Below are 17942 nucleotides of genomic sequence, written 5' to 3'. Positions count from 1 at the left end.
ATATTTGTGCTGAACCTGACAGCGTGAAGCAATTTACAGTACAAACAAGGAGAGACAATTTAAAAGAACAATGATAAATGAGTGGCACTTTGCTTCTCTCTTGTAAGTCCCACATCACTCCGCTCCGAGTCCATCCTTATGAAGAGACATCCTGGCCAAGATAGCAGGCTGGGGTCAAAGCGGGTGGCCAGTGTTATTACAGAGTGTAATATCTATGTTTGACCAGCCAGACTACAGGGATTTGACTGACCGGCTGGCCGGCCGATGAATGGCGGGGGGGAAAGGGAGGAAAAGGAGAGGCATAAACACTAGTAATGAAGAAGCTGCAGTCAGAGGTTAAAGCAGCATCAGAGAAACAACAAACTGACGCCCACCACAAAGAGAGCGAAGGTGAGAGGTGGCGGCGGAGTGGAGCGGAGACAGACAGCAAAAGACACCTGGTGGAGGACAATCTAATCCCGGCACTGAAAGAAAACACAGCGAAACAGCCGGCCTGCCCACCTGAAACCACACAGCGAGGATATGTGCCGTCCTCTCCTGACACGTGCAAAAATACGGTGCAATTATGAGAGTTTTTTGAGACCATATGACAGCAAAATGTTATTTAAGAAAAAGGAATTTGGAACAAAATAACGCAACAGCAGACAGACATCTTTTCTGAAATACTGCAGGTAAACTGCATTTTTTTTTGTTACAAACGCCATAAATGAAGCAATACTGTCTAATGCTGCCCCCTGTCTACCAAGAGCGACAAGTCAAACTGACTTTTTAAAAGCCTAAAAAGTCTATGGTGGTATTTTAAATGCAGATTTATAACGCTGTGGAAATACATACTGAGACAAATTTTACATTTTTGTTTCTTCCACTTCAACTTTTTTAGAGCACTTTCCAACGTGAAGAGATTCAATATGGTTCATGAAATTGAAAAAATAAAAAAACACACATTTTACATGTAAATAAACTTGATAAGAATATGAAATCAAAAGGAAAGAGGACAATCAGAGAAAATAAAGCCTGAAAATAAAAATCATAAAAATGTGGAACAAATATTTCTAACTGCATTCTATAAAATGTTAAAAAAAAAACTGTTTGTGATTATTTATGCAATCTGTAAAGCAAATTGAACACAATTGGTGTTTAAATAGAATTTCAAAAAATTATTGTTTCAATAAATAATTATATTTTCTATCAAATTGCAACTAAAATATTTTGTCCATTTGCTGAAAACAAAAAATGAATGAATTATTAAAAAAGGTAGTGTTTTCAGATCCACAACAAAAAAATCATGCTGATATAATTTAAAAGTCATAAAGTATTAATTCAATTAGAAAGAGTTCAGTTCCTGACTTCCACAGCTATCATCAGAATGCAGTCTTTCAGGTAATTTGTCCCTTTACAAGTAAAATGTTGAGCATTTCTGCAGGAATTCAGCAGGTAATGAAATGAATGGCCGTCATAAATGTCTGCATAGATGCATAGTGGCCTGTATTTATTTCAGAGACGTATGTATGTCCGAGTTCTCCAACATAAAGGAGACTCAGATCTGGCCAATACACCCAACGCCAAAATTAACGATCCGATCATTGTAAATGCCAATTGCCTATAATCCCTTGCTGGAAGCAAATCAAAGAGAAGGAAAGGTTTCCATTAAACAGTCACAAGCTCTTTCTCTCAGTCTCTCTTGTTCTTTATCTTCATCCCATCTCAGCACCAGATGCCTTTCTTTCATTTTGCTTCCCATCCAGCCTTGCTTTTCTCAGTCTCGCAGCCCCTGTCTGCGTTTGGTCCCCTATGTCTCTCAGCTGCAGCGTAAGGGATGGGGCCTCAGGGGGAGAATGGGGGAAGAATCCCCAGTACAACTGGTCTGGTCACGGACAAACTGGGACCCAGCAGCCATCCCTATTCTACCCGGTACTCCCCTGGCAAACATTTGCTCTGCAGCTTAGCCCAGAAGCTAGCCAGCAACATAGCCCACCCCACCCCAAACTCTTGTCTGGTTATGCCAATCAAGAACCAACACAAACTTTGGTTTAAAGGATGGAAAAGAGGGAGAAAAAAAAGGGTTGAGGGGAGCCGCTGGGGGAGGCGTAAAGAAAGAAGAAATAGAAAGCGGAGGGATAAGGGAAGATTGTTGGGATTCTATGGCCAAAATAAATAAAAGGAGAAGATAAGAGTCTTTCTTTACTGATATGCACAGACAGGACTGAAGATCTTAAGCTAAAAAAATAAGAAACTAGCAATGGGAAAAAAATCCTTTGGCAAAGCCAGAGGTGAGGAAAAACAGACTCAGACAGGCTGAAAATGTTACAATCTTTTTTAATGGAAGCGAAAAGAAATAACTTTAGCTCTAGAACATAATTCCATGTACCTACTTTTCTTGTTTTTCAGTCAGAACTTTCTCTTATCCATTACCTTTATCATAAAAAAGTCAGACAAAGCAGCTTCAACCTTGTTGAACATGATCCTACATGAGGTGAATATTTTTCCACATCTTGCGGGCAGCAGCATTTTTAGAGACGATGCGTACGCTGCCTGCACATCTCATGTGTGCAGGTTAAAGTTCTAGGTCTCATTTTCTCAGCAGGGGACTTTCAGATGTCTAAAGACAAACATGTGTAAGGAAAAGACCGTGACATGGAGGCCTGTTTAAGCCCACATTGTCCCTTCTCTGTCCGCTCTTGCCTCTTACGGCACCCCCCACCAAGCTAACACTCCTCGGTCTCTTTTCTGGGACCGCAGCTCCCACTCCCACACCACAGGGGCCCCTCCCCTGTGTTTGTAATCCCAGCAGAAACACTTAAGGTTCACAGTGGGTGCTCATCAAAACCATCTGCCTTAGAGGAGAGTGAAAGTACAAAAAAAAAGTAAAAGATGATGAAATGGGGAGAAAATTGTAGAGCGCGAAGGACGTCCAGGGAGGCAGGCGGCCTCCAGTTAAGAAGCTAGTCAAACTAATTTAATCAATTAGCACCATTACAGGCTCCGCTAGAAGCCTGATTATTAATCATGTGTTCTTCCGCTCTACGGAGGGTCCATGAATTAACCACAGTGGCTGCACAGAGCAAAACAGATGAATGGTCGACTTTTGCTTTGAGATTAAATAATTAGTTTGGATGTAAAACATGACAACCAGAGAGAACACCTGATTCCTAATTATATTACTAAAGACACAGAAGCAGCTGATACTAACCAGAGAAAGAACATATCAGGCGACGGGAATTAGCCAATTTCCAGCTTGACAGTTCCGAAGTGATCATACAACAACCCTCAAAGTGGAAGTTATAACTAAGTGAAGCAGTGCTTAAGTTATTGATATTCAGTGCTGATTAGGTTGTTTCAGAATGAAGTCAGAAACAAAAAACATGTAAGTAGATATATTAAAAGAAACAGCATTTTCTATAGCCTGGTACACACAGTGTTATTCCAATGATTTTGGGAGTTAAACATCAAACTGTGCAACAGGAGATGTAAAATGTGTGATTTGTTGCTGAAGCAGACTCACATCAGAGACAGAATCTCAACGAGAGGGAAGCAAAGTAACAGGTAATCTTTCCTTTTTATTAGACTCAGACTGTAAAAAGAGGGAGAGAGGAGGAAAAGAAGACAACTGTGGGAGGTTTCTTAACTTAGAAAAAGCGGATAATAATCAGATATCTGCTAGAGCAGCAGTCATGTTGCATGACTATCCCACACCGCTTGATATTTTTCGCAGGTCAATCAATCAATTTAATCCAAAACAAAAAATAATCAAACATTTTGAACCAAGCTTTCATTCGGAGACCCAGAAAATAACAAAAACACTGAACAGAAAGCAGCAAAGGTTCGGCTTTTGAGTTTCAACCTCTCATTGTACACACCAACATATTTCAGTGCATGCACACAGAGACAGAAGCTTTGATAATGCTTTCTGTACAACTTGCTAGAATAAGATGCTGGACACACTTTGAAACTTAAACTTTGTTTGGTAAAATCTGCATCAGCAGGTCAGCTTTTTACATATAACAGAAAATCTTCAAACTCCGATTGGTGCATCTCTAAGAAAAAAAAAAGAGATGAATTTCTTAATTTAGTGTTGCAGAGTGATGATTCCTCCTGGTTTTACTTTGTGAAGTGCATTTACAAAAACGAGATGGCAGAGTATGTGTCATTAATTATGAATAACGTCTACTCAGGTCTCCCTTTTGCAGATGAGGTGAGACCAGGGCAGTAATGTATGTATGTGCAGGCAAGACGGTTTTAGCTCACAAACACTGACACACAAATACACACTCATCTGCATAGGCACATGGACCCACATGTTTCATAACCTTTAAACTACTTTCAATGCAGATAGAACAAGCTGTGCCTTCACACAGGGTCCAGGATTAATATTTCATAAGCAGCCAAATCTACTGTTTAGTTTCAGATGAAGAAAATGAACGGACTCTTCGAGTGCTCCCGCATGCCTTGATCAAACAATGTTCAGTCATTTAAACTGCCTCTGCCTCAGCAGTCTGCAGGGTTGGAGGAAGAAGGGAAAAAGACGCAGTGTATACTGGGAGCAGGAGGAAAGAGGGGGCTGTACCAGACCACAGCTGTGAGAGTAATTATGTGCTCCGAAATGTGATCATTTGTGATGAATAATGAATCGATGGCGGAGATAGACTAGCAATGTTTGGCAAATAGAAGGAAAGCCATGTTATGGGGAAATGAGAATCAGGTGCAATAATATTATGGAGGTGAGAACCTGCGGGTGCGTTACAGGGAACTTCTGTATGAGTCTGTGAGGGTGCTTCACGGTCGGTGCTTGCATGCTGTTGTGGCGTCTTACCTCTTGTATAGTTTTGGAGCCGGGAAAATTGAGGCTGTAGTCCCTCTGAGCCTCACGGTGGCTGATGACCAGCAGGAAGTTCTGATTTAGCGAATCTTGAAGTGCACTGAATGACAAGAAAAACAAAAAGCTGTCAAAAAAAACTGTTAAGCTAATTAAACCAAAGGAGGCAACACATAATAATGACATACGACAAAAAAAGACAGATGCAAGAAAAACAAACATTATCTCTGAGACAAAGATTAGGCAAGCTGAAACTTGTCGAGTAAGAGTGACCTGATGGCCCCCAGCAAAGTGGGTGCCTCCTCAAGGGGCCCGTCAGCCATTTTACTGGTCTTGTTTTAACAAGTCTGGCCGGAGCGCTGTTCAGGACAGCAGGCTCTCGCAACATGACCACCTGCACGGTAACAGCATGGAGCCCATCAACCTGTATTACCGCCAACAAACCCAGGAGAGCCTTCAGCCATTCATCTCCAAAACCCCATGATCCCTCTGTAGTAGACTTGAATGTAACACAAACTACAGTAGCTTACCATCTTTTAATGATGTGCTTACGTGGGGCACCAACAACTATCATGCAGGTTAAATTATTGAAATGTATCCATTATTGCTCATTTGATGCTTTCTTCTTACATATATTAAATCTGCTTACACAGCCATGCAAAAGCGTTTTCACCCCTTTAACATTTTCACATGCAACCTCAAATATTGAATTTTAGTGGAATTTATTTTGTCATAGGAGAACTCAAAGCAGTCAGTAAAATAAACAAAAAATACATGGTTTTACTTTTTTTATTATTTGGATTTTTTCAATCCCTATGAGTGCATATTGAGCGGTATATTGCCTCTATTGGTCTCTACTACCTTTACACTTCTAGTAGAAGCTGCTCAAGTTCACTTATATTGGACAGAAGGCGTGTGTGAACATCTCTTCTCATGTTTTGCCACAGATAATCAATTGAATCTGGACTTTCACTGGGCCATTTAAACACATGAATACATTTGATCTAAAGCATTCCACTGTAGTTTTGATTGTATGTTTGACCACAACAGATTTTTGTCCATAATTGTTTGTTATTTAGCTCCATTTATGTTACCTTCACCGCCAACCGGCGACCTTGTGCCTAACGAAGAAAAGCATCATGCGAATTAAAGTGGGAATGGTGTGTTCAAAGTGATGCGTAATGTTAGTTTGGCATGTAGTCCAAATAGCTCAATTTTGGCCTCACCTGGCATCTTCTCTCCTGTGCCACCTGTGTTTTTGTGGAAAACTGCAAAGAGGATTTTTTAATGATTTTTTAAAATAACTTTCACTAAAAATCTTTAAAAAACACCTAACCTTTCTTTCACGCGACATTTACACTCTCCTTTTGTTGGCCCATCACATAAAATCCCAACAAAAGGCATTGAAGTCTGTGGTAGAAAAATTTAAACATACTTGGTAGATAAAGTACTACTGGATATGTCTCAACTTGTGAGCCATCACTTTTAGAACACTTGATGGATCCAGTTGAACTGGAGTGAATAAGTTTTTTTTAATGCTTAAAAACCTTTATCGTGCCCAATAAAGGTGACCAATAAACTTCAAAATAAAAACTTTTGAAGCTTTTATTTTAAAAAAAACTTCAAAATAACATCTGCAAAATATCAAACATTTCTAAGTTGCTTATTATAAATGAAAACATTTGATCTTCTACTAATAAAATGTAACGGCAAAATATTGCAGCTTTTGTTTCGACCAATAGAAATACTGAATATAGCCAGCAGAGAGTGTTTATAGGTAATCTCTGTGGTGATGTGTTCTTTCTGGACCGGCACCAATAACTCGCCAAGTAACTTGCGGCAATGTCTGAGAAACAGAGCAAAAAAAGCGAAGATGGAGGGGATTCAACTTTTGGAGGCTTCATTTACAACAAGCTGCGAGGTTAAGTAGCGTTTTGAGCAAATGCTGGGTCTGTGAGGGTGAATAGCAATGGGAGGCTTAAAGGCCGAAACAGGCATTTAATCAGGGCTCAGAAACCAAGGAAAGGAGGAAGACTTTAGAGAAAGAGGAGGATGAGGGAATTAATATGTAGCGCACACATTAATTATGCAATCACACCCTTAATCTGTGCAGATCTGGACGAGCTTATGTTAACAGAAGCTCAAATTTACTGTAATGACAGCATATTTACATTGACTAAAACTACGAAATCAATATGTAAATGTAATGTTTGTTGTAGCTAACTGGAGAAGATTGGAAAAGTGGGAAGTGGGAAGGATGGATGCATATGTAATGGGGCTGAGCAGAAGGATGAAGGATGGGTGTGTATGTGTGTTTGCAAAAGAAGGAGAGAGAGAGAGAGAATGAGGAGAAATAGAAGGGGTAGGGACACATAAATAAGGATCTAGCTAATATCATGATTATGTTTGGACACGGTCCCGAGCTGCTGCTGGCAGGCAGCTAAACTCCTAAATAGGCAGAGATAGAGGGTAAACTGAGAGGAAGTGTTACTCTGTCCTTCCGAGCAAAGAAGGAACATCTTATCAGTCATTTGTGGCAGGCTGACAAAACATTTGGTGCATTTGTGGGTAGAGTTCTGTTCAAGATTTACTTTTTTTGTTATGTTCTATACAACAAATATAGTCACTTCAAACATCAAATGCATTCTGCAGGAAATATAAAAAAATCTGTCATACATAATGAGTCATTTTTTTGTAATTTGCCATCTGTTTAAAGAAGTCTGCTGCATAAATAAATATATATATATGAACCAGACAAGCGTGCTTCAAGTAAAGATGAGCTGAGATGTTCACCACAGTCGACTGATTTCCACGATGATCAGCCCTGACCGGTGTCCAGCTGGGCTACAAACTCAAAGGTCTGACATTTTTTTTCAATCAGTGAGTTTAAGCATTTCAAAACACAACATTCTTAAATGTTGCCAGATCTCACTGACTTGACTATTAACAACTTCGACCCAAAGGAGTTCAAAAGTTGTTCTGAGAGATTATTCAGCAGTTTGCTATTTTAAGTATTAGAGGGGTGTCTAAAAAATAAAGTTAGATGAAACAGCATTTCTTATGACATGTCAAGACAGGTTTATGATTCTTTCAGGCTGCAATGGAGAGCAAAACTCGGCAGATAACAGGACGACAGAACATTTTATGTCAAAGATATTTATTTTTATTTTTTTGCTCAAACGTATTTACCTCAGTCTGTCAATGAAAATGCAAGATTTGGAAATGCTGGCGGACTTTTGGAAATGTGAGTGTTAAGATAAGGGTCCAAATGATTTAGCTATTGAATACACCAGGACAGTTTTACTAGAGATGCAAATATAAAATCCTAAAGATAGTTTAAAAATTAAACTATAATCCTTTTATATTTTAAATAGTCTTGTTTTACAGTGACTGTTCTCTCTCACACACAGTGTGAAATCTCCTTTTCTCCAATGCAACCAACAGCCACTCACGACAGAAACGCTATAAGTAAATATTTTGAATACTCTTCTTATGTCCTCTTAAATCAATGAATAAGAATGATCTACAGTCAGTATCAGAAGGTTAACGTTCTACGAAAATCGTAAACCTGGCACAGATAAATTGTGGTCGATGCATCTGTAGTTTGGGGCGTTTTCTCCCTGAAGCAGGCCCCCGAAGAAGTCCAGGGTTGAAATACGGATGTCTTTGTGTTTGCCTCTGCCAACAGAGGTCTTTTTCTCACTCAACACACATAGTCGGTGGCATCTAGGTCAGCCTGCAACATCTCTGGAGGCTCTTGACGTGGGCATTAGGGTGAGGGAGGGAAATGTCATTTAACTTTATGGACAGCAAAAAGGCAGCGTTGTGCAGGGGAGAAGAGCATGCTAAACAGATTGGTTTCATTCTGAGGTAAGCCCGTCGTCTCAGCTGCGGCTCCCACTGGCACAGAGCAGACTCCAGACCTTATTAAAGAAGTATTGCCAGACACAGAGATGCACACGCATGCACACAATGTGACATGTGACTGAAAAACACTAGCACACACTATGCACTGAGAGATTGTGCTACGCATGATCTCTCTTAAATTTTCATAAATATGCTGGCAACATGTGCTTTTACTTCTCAGATTGCTTAAAAACACACTGAGAACGCGAGCTAACCTGTCATACCTTCACAGAGGGCATCAAGAAGTACACATGATGTCTTCTTACCTCCGCCACATTTTACATCCACAACAAAGCAGAAAAATTTGAAACCACTCAGGCTCTGCTCTGTTTTGGTCTGCCATTTTGTCCGAAAATGACATAAGACGCTAATTGTTGAATCCTTTCCATCAAGCTTCATAAGCGAGCTCCCTCTACAGCTCTATGTTTCTGCATCTAGATCGCTCTCACAGAGCTGAGTGAACAAGAAGCTAAGACAAATTTTAAAAAAGAAACAAAAAAACACAAACATAAAACCTAATGAGTCCTTCTGCGATTTTAAACTTCTGTGAGAGTTCAAATTAAAATAACCTTTCATTGGCAAACACGCCTGCTGGGAGCTGGAGCGAAGAATAAACAAGAAAGGAAACAGGCTCCTTTGAAATATTCATCAGGCCTTCATCATTAATGCAGGAGATTAGCTCCTCCTCAACACTCTCTTGTATTCACAGAGAGTCATTGACATGGCCGTCCTCAGACCCCGGGCTTTCACACTGCACTGCTAACTGCACATCACATCGCTAACTAAATAACTACCTGAGGAGGATTGGTGCTCAGAGGAAAATCTCCCAAAGCCTCTAGATTTATTTCTAATCAAACAAGACGAACAAGGAAAGTTTGCTCAGCGCGACCGTAATGACAGTGCAGCTCCGTATAATCGCTCCATTCGGTTTAGGTGTGTGCGGTGAGAACCAGGCACTACAAAGTGATCGCCGGAGACACGGTACATGGGACATTTTCATTGTCACTCAGCAACAATTTAAAGCAAATTAAACCCATTTAAACATACTTGGTAGATAAATTACTACTGGATATGTCTCAACTTGTGAGCCATCACTTTTAGAACACTTGATGGATCCAGTTGAACTGGAGTGAATAATTTGATTTGCATAAGGTTTTTTTTAATGCTTAAAAACCTTTATTGTGCCCTGTAAAGGTGACCAGATTTTATTGATATTACTAATGCAGATGTACAACTTTGTTTGGGAAGTAACGTCTTACTTCAAAAAAAAGTGGGCCCTGCTCACGTGATATGATTAACAGTAACTCAGCAATTTATACTGGAACTGAGTTTTTACATCATCTAATTATTTCATGAAAAGCCTTGTATTTATGCATAGAGTAAAATAAAACTTGTACAATAATAATACATTTTAAGAAAACAAGCATTATGTTTGAGATACAATAAAGTCAACTTTTCCTAAAATAATCCCACAAGTGACCATATTCTAATTAGAGGGATTGTAATGAAGAGATCTTCATTACTGGGACTATTTTTACTTAAGTCACTGTATAGCACTTTAAAAGCACTTTTTGCACTTTATTAACAAGCACTTTCTTTAGCGCTGAACTCTAAGCATAGATTTGCGCATAAATAATTTGCACACAAGAAGTTTTAATTGTATTTATTGAGTATTTTTAGTGATTAGCATGTAGCCTTTTGTTCTGGGCTCTGCATAGCTGCTCCTCATTGAGAAGTGAGGTGGTTGCCTGTGAAGGGAGGATAATTGTTACTCAGACTAATGAGCTACTGGTGGGTAAAACTGAGCAAATGTTTGTGCATAATCTGTTAAGTGTGGAGTGCTAATATGAAGTGGCTCACCTGTCTTTTCTGTGTCCTCTCCCGGATGTTTGGACAAATACTACCCTGAGGTCTAGACACCATTTATAGGTTCCAGGAGAAGCCATTGAAAAAGGGTTTTGTGGTGTTTCATTATGGTGTAATGATAAAACATAAAATATTTATAAAAAGTAAATGGAAATGTTTATATTTAGTAAAAGGCATTTTATTTAAATAGGTGGAGATTGGTGAATTTAGATCCCCCGGTAAATTAAAGGTGGTTTGGTCTGAAACAGCTGGGACTATTTAAGGCTGCAGTTTCACCTGTGTAATGGTTATTGAAGCTGTGAGAAGAATAAACCACTGCTGTTCCACCTGACTCTGCCTCAACTTTTCATCCTCACTGTAAAATCCAGCCGCAAAAGGCCGCCTTGTTACAGGGATATTGCATAGATTTTTTTAAACTCAGTTTTGTTAAATTTTAGTGTGCTGTTGGCCCAATTTTACTTTTTCACAAGAGGCCAACACATCCTCATTTACTGACCACTTTCTTTTAGGTTTATGCTTTATTTAAAATAGCAAAACTATCACACAATACATAAAAAATGGTCTAATATAAGATATCAAAGGGATACAGATATATTTTAAAAACATTAACAATAAGAGTTGCTGTCAGTCTTATTGCTTATCATTAGTGAAAACTATTTGCTGACATTGACACAAATTGTGCAAAGGTGTTTTGATGTCTTAGAAACCAGTTACTACAATTTGAGCTTTAAATAGCATGCGTTTTACTTAGCCGAGTAAATTCCATGAAGCTGTTTACTTAAAAAAAAAAAAAAAAAGGTGTCATTAATGGTATTGTTTAACAAAACATTAAGAGACAAGTGAATAAATAAGTTACTGGATTTTAGGTACAGAGGTTATAAAACGTTGAAAACCAGTAAAGATTTTCCGTCATAACATTCCCACAGAGTAAAGTCAGTTTAATGAGAAAGCAAAGAAAGTACTGACACCGCAGAATAACATGGAGTTGCCACTCCCACACCTGTTTCTGCACACTGCCAGTCAGTTGGATGAAAGCCAGCTCCTACAGCTACTTTCCAACACTTACAAGAAACACAGAAATACTCCCAGACATGAAAAACTCAGACAGTTCTTGTGTGTAAACATTTCAGGGACTCCTAAGCAGCAGTCAAACAGACTGCAGGCTGGCTACCTGAGCAGATAGCCTAACTAATTAACCAGCTAACTCAGCCTGGTAGACTCCTAGCATCACTGTACAAAGAGCAGAACAAGAAAAGGCACAACATTCTGAACAATAAACACTTGAAAACTATTACTATTTAGCTTGTGTTCATTCTATAGGTTAAGTCCTTGCACTAACATCAAAACATTTATATTTTGATGTCATTAAAACATCATTAAAACTGTAGTAATTAATGGTATATGATTTACAAGCAGCTGGAAAGTTAAATTAGCTCCTTTTTGTGTAAATAACATGATATTTTCACTGCTATCTTGCCCCATATCTAGCACTGAATTGAGCTTACTAATTATGGCTGTAATAATAACTGGGATAAACCATTAGCAAAGTCCAAATAATGTTTATTCTAACACATTAGAGCGTCAAATTGGTGTTTTGCTAATAATGTGCCCCAGTTTACCTGGAAAGCTTAGCCGACTGCCTGTATTTACTGCAACAAATTTGCAGACACTGCAAACTAATTGTCAGCGCACTGTGGATATATGGTGTGAGAACAGTTTATTTTTATTCCAAGCTAACAGCTTGTTTGGTCCCCCACCAGGGGGGCCGCTCCCCTCATTTTCTGTGATCTGTCACCCATCCTCTCCCTGTTTGACAGCAGGGTCATCAGACACACACACATACATACACAAACGTATGTACATTCGCAATGGGAGCCCACCCGGGCCTTTCAGCCCCAACTGTCCGCAGCTAAAATAGCTGCTGCAAAATAATGAGCTCCTGTCACCCAAAATGATATCGATAACACTTGGAGGAATAGCAACGGCGCTGCTAAAAAGACGCAGCAGTCAGAGGGGGAGTGAGAAGATGAGGAAAGCGCAGGGGAGGGAAAACCGGGGAGATGAGGGCCATTAGCTGCCAACACAATATAACTACCACTTAGCCTAACTAGCAAGCAAAGAGGCAAACTGCCAAATTACTTACACAAGGGTTCTGCTGACATGAGGATGCTTGTTTGGGTGAGAACTAAGGAGCATTTTTGTTGTTGTTTTAAATTCACTGTTAAATATGAACACTGTCTTACAACTGTACATATTGTGCCAAAAAGAGGATGGCTTCAGATGACAGCCTATCCAAGTACTAACTCAGGACAATGACTTTATTATTAAACAAAGGATGAAATAAAAGAAGAGCTGGGTATATATAGTGATTTAACCCACTTTAAAAATAACAATATTTTAATATACAGAATTGATTATTATTTCCTATTTTACTATCATCATATAGAGTGCGATATAAAAATGCATTATTATTGTTCTGATCATGTCCTTGGGAACTAATTTTTTTTTATTTCACCAAATATGTCTACTGATGTGACTAACAGCACAAGAATTTCAATGCATAAAAAATTGCCATAAACTATGTAATAATTGCAAAATAATAAAAAAAAGATAATAAAAACAAGCAAAATTATCCTCCAGTCAGTGAGGTCTGCGTAATCTACTAGTCCACTTTTATTTGTTCACTGTCAGTTCAAACACATCTTGATCAATTTACAATAAGAGGCTAAAATAAAGAGATACATTTCTACAATTGAATTTACCTGACAGCTTTAAAGGAGTGTAAAAAAGAAACTGCAAAAACTAGTGATTTGTATGGATATTGCACAAAATGTCTGAAGCGCAAGATATAAAGCTAGACACAAGAAACAATGTTCTGCTGAAAGAAAATACTAGTACATAAGGAGGGGATGAAATGATTATTTACATAACAAGGACTGTGGCAGCTGATGCTCCTTTCAAAATGTCACAGTGGATGGGAGAAAATGAATGTGCAACACAGGGTCAAACGTATCCTGATAAATCAATGACTAGGATATTTGTTGGCTGGATTCTGCTCTATAAGTGGACAAATATTGCCACCTGGTGTTCACTAGCAGGTACTGCATGTACAATAATCAGTATTTTGCTTGTGAGGCAGGATTGAGGAATGAATTTGACTTCTAATGAAAGAGCGTGAAAAGGCAGAGATGCTGAGCAATGGTAATGAACGTTACCTGTTTTTGCTGGTGCTGGCAGTAGGGGCGATGTCTGGAGTCAGGACGTACAGGCTGTTGTTCTTGGGAAGGTGTAAACTTCTCAGCACCGTCTGATTACACATAAGGACAAAAATGCTTCTCTTAACTGAAGCAGACTAATTACACCTTCTTTCTTCCTCACTGTGTTTTCATTAGCATTGATAAAAACATGAATGTCACAAAAAAAACGCTGAAATCCAATCTATGCACGAAAATGACAAACAGGAGGCGCAGATTTGAATAATTTCAGCTACATTTTTAGTTAATTCTTGCCACCGTGAGTTGTTTTAATTCCTAGTAAAACAAATTTTAAAAACCAGATCATGAACTCACAGTATCTGACACGTCTCCACTCTTCCATCCCTTCAGATGCATTTTGGACGCTGGAATGCCGAGTTCTGTCTGGAGGATTCCTTTAATTTCTCCTGTGGATTTAATTATAATTCAAGGGACGGTCAGGGATGTAAAAATGAGGACAACCTTGTAAGTTTTTCTTTGCTGAAGTCAAAACTAATAGCTCTACAAAAAAATCACTATTTGATAGAATAAGATGCACTTGATAAATTGTCCCAGAAATTATTGCAATAAACAATTATGTTGTTTTGAAATCATTTTCAAGTAAAAATAATGGTAATGGCATAGCAATACAAGTACACCTTCTCAAATATCAAACTTTAAATGATAAAGAACATTTATTAACATTGTAAGTGGAAGACATTTTAAATATCCTTCAAGTCTGGTTACACAACAGGGCCGGTTGAGACCAAAGCACCAGACTGAAGACTTTTGTCATCCAGTTTTTGGTAGAAAGAGAAAGAAAAGAGGAAAACGATAAATCATGCAAATTATTGAACTTGCTTTAATTATATATTTGAGATATATTTGACATATCTTTATCAAACAATCTTTTCTCTCAGAGTGTGAGGTTATGCTTCTGGTGCTCACCAACTGTGCGGCTCTCCTCGAGGACAAGCTCCACTGATCTCTGCCTGTACTCCACCCTGAAGTTTATCATGCGAGGTTGGCGCTCTACAATGTGTCGGGTAGAAGGGCTGATGGGACAAAATGCTGAAGTGGAGGACGATGGAGGAGAGGAGGAGGAAGATGACGAGGAAGGGGGTGGACCTGCACTTCTTGCTGCTGCGTCGGCTGCTTCTGAGTGGCTGGGGGGTCCGTACATGGTGGCCTGGCTCGCCTCGCTGGTAAAGTCACTGCACAGAGATCACAGTTTACTGATACTGTAATTTATAGTGTCAAATTTATATAATACTAGAAAGACAAAAAAGGGTCTCAGTTCAAAAACAGTATGAAGAGCTGATAAAAAGGCAGAACGTCTCTTTTTTCCCATATTTTCTTTTATAATATACGTTTATTTGTCGGTGCTGCTTTCTCAGATGATCAATGGTTCACATTTATTAGAACTGTATTCCAAGAAGGTAGATAGAGATTTTTACATAAAGACTCCATTTTATTTAGTTCAGTGACAATGTTTCTGCCTGGAGGTGTATCTGCACCACTCACAGACCCACCAACAAAGAAACCCAACCACATGATACAACAGCTACCAAGAGATTTATATACTTATTACACACTTATTTATTAACCTACACTTTTCTTTTCATTGTCATGAGCTGCATTATATGCTTGAATTCTGCAGATTAGTTCATTATTTTTGAGTTAATGCAAAAATTTGTTCCTAGGTCAGCACTTACTGAATCATCTGATTCAGGAAAAAAGAGGAGTATCCAGTCTGTACCTTTACCTTTACTTGGCACAATAAAACTTAAGGCCATGGAAATATCTGTAACCAGTACAAGTTCACAGTTCAAAGTGTCACCATCCCAAAGCAAACCAAACCTTCTGCATCTATACAGAAAAAAAATCTATTTCAGTGCTCGTACTAACAAGGACATTTTTCTAATTCTGTTAATGACTGGAAAAGAGGTCACAGGCAGAAAGGGAAATGATTTTAGTGCTGGTGTGCCTCACGACTGGCCCCTGCTGACATCATCACTGTTTACTGGTCAACAGCAGTCTTCTCATAACAAAGCCAGCCATTTAGTAAATGTGTAGCCCACCAGTCACATTGCCAACCAGCCTCCATTCAAAGTAATCTTTGTCCTCGACAGAGAGCTGCAGTATTCTCATGGCCTCAAGCCCTTCATGTCTTTTTATTAGCATCTCTTCAATGCATTCGAGAAAGCCAGAAAAGGACCTACTGTAATTTACATTTACCTACTGTAAAATGCCATCAGCTCATCACAAAACACAGATTTGTTCCAATGCGTTAGATCGAAAGTCTTTTCATCAATCTCAGTAGTGTTGTCATGATACTAAAATGTCAAATTTGATGTTTAAAAAGATACTCAATACCGTCAAAGTATCATTTGCAAACACAAGGTTTGCTTCCAACTAAAATATCATTATGCAATCATGCAATATGACAATATTTGAACTACCTTCATAAGGGTAACACCATTAAGTAAGGGGCAATTCAGCCCTCACTTAGAAAAATGCAGAATTTGAAAGTGTCACTTCCCCATTTTGCAAACTAGTAGATAACACTTAGTATAAATGTTAATGTTCTTTATGAAAGTGTGTGTGTTTGATTTATTCGTACAACTATTTTAATATATTTGCTTATGTTAATTGTGTGCTTCCATTTGCCTGTCATGTTCATACAAATCAATTTCACTACTGAGGCATATATAATATAAAACAAATTATCAATAACTATCAATATTGACTGATATGAAACTTTTCTATTGTGATACGTTTTTCAGCCATAGCATCCAACCCTAAATCTGTTTCTGTTGAAGTCATCTCTTCCTTGTTTTGGTCAGGTGAGCGGCTGCAGAGAGCAGGAGGGCTGTCTCTGTTATTGCTGTGCTGCTGATGGAAAAATTGCAACAATTTGGGCAAATGAGGATGGGTTAGTTTATATCAACTTGGACTCAAATGAGCATCTTTGTAAAATACATTTTTCTAGTGTTGATCGTATTGGAATATTGACTTATTTTGACAATCCAAGGTTTTGTATAATCTTGTAAAACTAAATTTTAGGTTTTCAAGAGACATAACCATAAAGTTTAACGTCAGTAAATACTCATAGTATACTACCTAATGAATCAATATAATATCTGAGGTTCTGAGTTTAACAATTTATTTGAAATTAATAATGACTGATGAATTTTTAAAAAATATATTTCCCTTATTAACTTGAAGCAAATCATTTTAGTTTCTACCAATAACTCTTAGGAATATTGACTTCCTCTAACAGAGTCAGCAGTCGTTACCTTTGTAAGATCCCGTTCTCCTGTGGTATCACTCCATTGATGGCTGCCTGTAACAAAAGCAAAACTACATTTTACAACAAAATATAATTACATCAATGCGTTTATGTAATGTCCAAATCACCAAGTGTAACACTCAACATTCGATCTGGTTATCTAAAAAAATAAAGCAACTATTAAAGGAGCTTATTTCACAAAGATGAGAGACAGTGTGTCGTCGTATGAAAGAGGACACTGTGACATCACTGGCTCAGTGTTTTCAGAAATGTCAACTAGGTCAAAATGTATGAGCTGGAATATTCAGAGAGGCTGGCCTGGACAAGAGGCACTGAAAAGACAAATATAACCTCTGTCAGCTTTGCAGATGAACTTTTGTTTCAATGGACAATTGATTCAATCCAATTATCACTGTTGTACACAAGACAACAGGGGGATGTTATGTAACGTCAGCAGCAGGCTGTGCTGCTTGAAAGCATCAGGTGAAGCAAAAACATTTTCTAAATTAAAATGAAAGAGGTTTTTAATCAATGCCAAGATGATCATTCTCATTGTTGTATTGTTCAACACAGGTGAAGGTTTTCATGTAAAATGTTCATACAATTTCAGAATCCAATGTCTGTTTTTTAAGGAAAGAAAAGAGAAAAGGGGGTACATGTAATAAAATAAATAGAAGAACAAGAAGGGAACAAGGGAGGACAGAAGAGAAAGGAAAGAACAAGAAGGAAGGAATGTAGACAGATGGGACACAAGGGAGCTTTAAATGAAGGACACAAAAAGAGGACAAGCAGGAAGTAAAAAAGAAGCAAACAAGAAATGAGAGAATGAAGA

The 17942-nt window shown here is 38.4% G+C and overlaps 1 protein-coding gene across 1 annotated transcript in view; it reads right to left on the bottom strand.

The window, feature by feature from the left end:
* The window catches only part of faf1 (Fas associated factor 1), a 71950-nt gene that overhangs the window by 48835 nt on the left and 5173 nt on the right, over positions 1-17942 (bottom strand). Inside the window, exons 3-7 of the mRNA XM_005806360.3 lie at positions 17118-17164; positions 14767-15032; positions 14155-14246; positions 13801-13892; positions 4811-4916 (exon numbers count right to left, since the gene is read on the bottom strand). Of these exons, the coding sequence (XP_005806417.1) occupies positions 4811-4916; positions 13801-13892; positions 14155-14246; positions 14767-15032; positions 17118-17164 (603 nt within the window). The remainder of the gene's footprint in view (positions 1-4810; positions 4917-13800; positions 13893-14154; positions 14247-14766; positions 15033-17117; positions 17165-17942) is intronic.

Source organism: Xiphophorus maculatus, chromosome 9 (genome assembly GCF_002775205.1).
Source record: "Xiphophorus maculatus strain JP 163 A chromosome 9, X_maculatus-5.0-male, whole genome shotgun sequence".
NCBI classification, from domain to species: domain Eukaryota; kingdom Metazoa; phylum Chordata; class Actinopteri; order Cyprinodontiformes; family Poeciliidae; genus Xiphophorus; species Xiphophorus maculatus.
This window is presented reverse-complemented; position numbering and strand designations above follow the sequence as displayed.